We start from the raw sequence: 4,558 nt of genomic DNA, 5'->3' as shown, positions 1-4,558 counted from the left end.
TTACATATTGCATGCATTCATGTTGTTTGACAACTGGTCAGTTGTTGGTGAGCCTCAAATCCTATTTTGTAGATTGGGCTGATAGTTGATTTCGAAGGTGATGAAATCAGTTAGACATTATCAGAGGTGATGGTAACAAATTGATGACTTTGATCCTAGGACGTAGGGATCGAAGTGGTAAACCTGAGTATTCACGTATTGGTACCACATGCATTGAGTCAAGTTGTTGAGTCTCATTGCATTGTACATTGATTGCATTTATTATTATGTTAGATGGTTAATTACATTGTATTATGTTGGATAATTGTTGCGTTATTGTACCGTGTGGATAATTGTGATGTTGTTATTATGTGTGGATAGTTGTTGTATGGATTATGTGGAATTGTGTTGTGGAATGGGTGATGTGCATGTGATAATTTAATGCTTACTTACTATCATGCTTTCTTTATATAAGTATGATATCTCATCCCTTATGTTTGAATGTTACCTCCACGTGGGTAATATACAGATAATCCATAATAGGATCTCAGATGTGAGTGGAAGATGAAGTATTTTATTTTATTTTAGTGTCGGTGTCTACTCTGATGTGCAACACCGAGGAATTTGGAACGTTGTGTCTTTTGTTATGTTTTAATATTTATTATTATGACATGTTATGTCGATGTTGGATATGTTAATTTAACTGTTTGTTATTATTGTTCTGTTGCTATTTAATAAAAGTTAACATTCAGACATGTAGTTATTACTACTATTTTTATACTGACAAATGTTACATGTCTTTTCGATTGAGAAGGTTGATTGTATATTGTAGTGTAGCATCCTAAATTGCATGTTGATGTGTTTTACTCTGATAAATGTTTTAAATCTTTTGGGGTAAATTTAGAGTGTTACATAGTGGTATCAGAGCAGGTCGGTCTGTCCGACCAAGTTGTTGAGTTAGTGTGGTGTGACACTTGAATACCGTCGATGTTGTCTCTTTAACCATTGTTGTTGTTGGTATTGTGAAATGGAAAATGGTTGGAAGAATTGACGTTGGTATTGTTGTTGTTTTGCAGGCTGTAGCTCAGGCCGTGTAGAATCATCCTAATGTTGGTGGGAACGACGAGTTCCAACATTTGGGGAAATTCCAGAGGAACAATCTGCCTACTTTCAAGGGTAGGTACGATCCTAATGGAGCGCAGACTTGGCTCAGGGAGATTGAGAGGATTTTCAGAGTGATGGATTGCTCTGAAGAACAGAAGGTGCAGTTCAATATGCATATGTTAGTTGAGGAAGTTGATGATTAGTGGATCAACATTCATCAAGTGTTGGATGTTGCAGTTGAAGTTATAACTTTGGCTGTGTTCCATAGGGAATTTCTGAGAAAGTACTTTCCTGAGGATGTTCGTGGGAAGAAGGAGATTGAGTTTCTGGAGCTGAAGCAAGGTAACTTGTCGATTATTGAGCATGCTTCCAGATTTATGGAACTTGCTAAGTTCTACCCTCATTACAGTGAGGCGACTGCCAAGTTCTCAAAGTGTATCGAATTTGAGAATGTTTTGCATCCTAAAATTAAGTAGGCGATTAGATACCAATAGATCAGGAGGTTTCTAGAGTTGGTGAACAGTTGTAGAATTTATGAGGATGATAATAAGGCTTGGTCGACTCACTAAAATGGGGTTGGGTTAGAGAAAAGGAAAGCAAAATCTGAACTGTGGGAAGCCATATAATGCTCCAGCTAATACATGTAAATAGAGAGTTGTTGATGGTAAGATGCTAAGTGGGGGAGGTGCTCATACTTTTCTTAAGTCTTATAGGTGCGGTGATTTGGGTCATCGTGTTAGTGAGGGCAATAGTGATGTGAAGAAGTGTTACAGGTGTGGGAAGTCAGGACATTTGGTTGCTGATTGTAAAGAGAATATGGTGACTTGCTAAAACTATGGTGAACCAGGACATATCAACACTCATTGCCCTAAGCCTAAGCAAGCTTCAACTAGAGGAAAGGTGTTCGCTCTGACGGGGACTCATACTTCCAGTGATGACAGGTTGATCAGAGGTATATGTTATATTAATAATACACCTTTGATTGCTATAATTGATACTGGTGCTAGTCATTATTTTATTGCTACTTACTGTGTGAAAAGGTTGGGCCTTGTGGTGTCTTCTATGAATGGAGAAATGGTTATCGAAACTTCTACTAAGGGTTTGGTGACTACTAATTCGGTTTGTTTAAATTGTCCTCTATTAATCTTTGATAAGGATTTTGGCATTGATCTTATTTGCTTGCCATTGGATAATCTTGATGTTATCTTGGGGATGAACTCGTTGGAGTTCAATCATGTTTATATCAATTGTTATAACAAGTCGGTGTGGTTCCTTACTCCTGGTGAGGAGGAAGAAACTGGTTTCTTGTCTGCTAGAGAGTTGAAGGAGCTTTTGGAAGAGGAAGCTCAAATGTTTGCGTTGTTCACGACGTTATCTGCTAAGAGTCAGGCGGTGATTGATGAATTGCAGGTAATGCGGGATTTTCCAGAGGTGTTTCCAGATGACATTTCAGATGTACTACCAGAGAGAGAGGTGGAGTTTTCTATTGATCTTGTCCCTGGTACCAGACCTATTTTTATGGCACCATACAGGATGTCTACATCGGAGTTAGCAGAGTTAAAGAAACAATTAGAAGATCTACTAGATAAGAGATTTATGAGACCAAGTGTGTCGCCTTAGGGGGCTCCAATGTTGTTGGTAAAGAAGAAAGACGGTAGCATGAGGTTGTATGTGGATTACCGATAGTTGAATAAAGTGACGATTAAGAACAAGTATCCACTTCCGAGAATAGATGACTTGATGGATCAGTTGGTGGGTGCACATGTGTTTAGAAAAATTGATTTGAGGTCAGGTTACCACCATATTAGAGTGAAGGATGAAGATGTACTAAAGACGGTGTTTAGAACTCGGTATGGACACTATGAGTATTGGGTGAAGTTGCTTGGTGTTTATAATGTAACCCAAAGTATTTATGAAGTACATGAGTTATATCTTTCATACTTACTTGGATCGTTTTATTGTGGTATTTATTAATGATATTTTGATCTATTCTAAATAGAAGAAGAACATGTTGATCATTTGCAAGTTGTATTGTAAGTGTTGAAGGAGAAGAAGCTTTATAATAAGTTGTTGAAGTGTGAGTTCTAGTTGAAAGAGGTTAGCTTTCTTGGTAATGTTATTTCAGGTGGTGGTAATATTGTGGATCCATCCAAGGTAGATGCAGTTCTATAATGGGAGGCTCCGAAGTTGGTGACAAAGATTAGAAGATTTTTGGGCTTGGCTTATTACCGCAGGTTTATTGAAGGCTTTTCCAAGTTGGCACTTCCGTTATCTCAGTTGATCTGCAAAGGTAAACCATTTGTTTGGAAAATTCGTTATGAGAACAGTTTTGTATAGCTGAAGAAAAGGTTAACTACATTTCCGTTTTGATTTTACCTGAACTAATTGAACTGTTTGTGGTGTATTGCAAAGTTGATGGGTTTAGATGGTGTGCTAATGCAAGATGGAAAGGTTGTGGCTTATGCTTCACAACAGTTGAGGATTCATAAGAGAAACTATCCTACTCATGATTTGGAGTTGGTTGCGGGGGTGTTTGTGTTGAAAATTTAGAGGAATCATCTTTATGGTTTCATATTTGAAGTGTCTAGCGATCATAAGAGTCTGAAATACTTGTTTGATCAAAAGGAATTAAATATGAGACAGCGCAGGTGGTTGGAATTCTTAAAGGATTATGACTTTGGCTTGAATTATCATACCGGTAAGGTGAATGTCGTGGATGATGCTTTAAGTCGGAAGTCTTTGAATATGTCTGCTATGTTGGTTAGAGAGATGGAAATGATTGAACAGTTTAGAGACATGAGTTTGGTCTATGAGCTAACACCGCAGAGTGTGATGTTGGGTATGTTGAAGATCAACAATGATTTTCTAAATATTATTAAAGAGAGTCAGAAGTTGGATGTGAAGTTGGTGGACTTGATGGTTGGAAGTAATCATACTGAAAGTAGTGATTTCAAAGTGGATGAACAAGGTGTGTGAGGTTTAGAGACATGATTTGTATTCCTGACAAAGTTAAATTGAAGAAGATGATTTTGGAAGAAATTCATCAAAGTAACTTGAGTATTCATCCAGGAGCTACTAAGATGTATCAGGATCTGAAGAAGATATTTTGGTGGTCTAGAATGAAGCGAGATATGGCTCAGTTTGTTTATGCTTGTTTGATTTGTCAGACGTCAAAGGTTGAACATTGGAAATCTGCATGATTGATGCAACCGTTTGATATTCCAAAACGGAAATGGGATAACATTTATATGGATTTTGTGACGGGGTTACTGAATACTCCGAGACGGCATGATGCCATTTGGGTGATTGTTGATAGACTGACGAAGTCGGCCCATTTTATTCCGATTAACATTTCTATGCAGAAGTTGGCAGAGATATATATTCGTGTGATTGTGAAGTTGCATAGAGTTCCATTAAGTATTGCGTTAGATAGAGATCTGAGGTTCACTTCCAGATTTTAGGAGACTTTACAAGA

The 4,558-nt window shown here is 37.6% G+C and overlaps 1 protein-coding gene across 1 annotated transcript; it reads left to right on the top strand.

Annotated features, from left to right (window-relative positions):
- The first annotated feature begins 1,217 nt into the window (after positions 1-1,217).
- On the top strand, positions 1,218-3,633 carry LOC127129926 (uncharacterized). Its single transcript, XM_051059028.1, has 5 exons — positions 1,218-1,261; positions 1,352-1,425; positions 1,931-2,689; positions 3,209-3,237; positions 3,496-3,633. Exons 1-5 carry the CDS (start codon positions 1,218-1,220, stop codon positions 3,631-3,633), a joined length of 1,044 nt encoding a protein of 347 aa, XP_050914985.1.
- The last annotated feature ends 925 nt before the right edge of the window (positions 3,634-4,558 follow it).

This window comes from Lathyrus oleraceus, chromosome 3 (assembly GCF_024323335.1).
Source record: "Lathyrus oleraceus cultivar Zhongwan6 chromosome 3, CAAS_Psat_ZW6_1.0, whole genome shotgun sequence".
Classification (NCBI taxonomy): Eukaryota; Viridiplantae; Streptophyta; class Magnoliopsida; order Fabales; family Fabaceae; genus Lathyrus; species Lathyrus oleraceus.
This window is presented reverse-complemented; position numbering and strand designations above follow the sequence as displayed.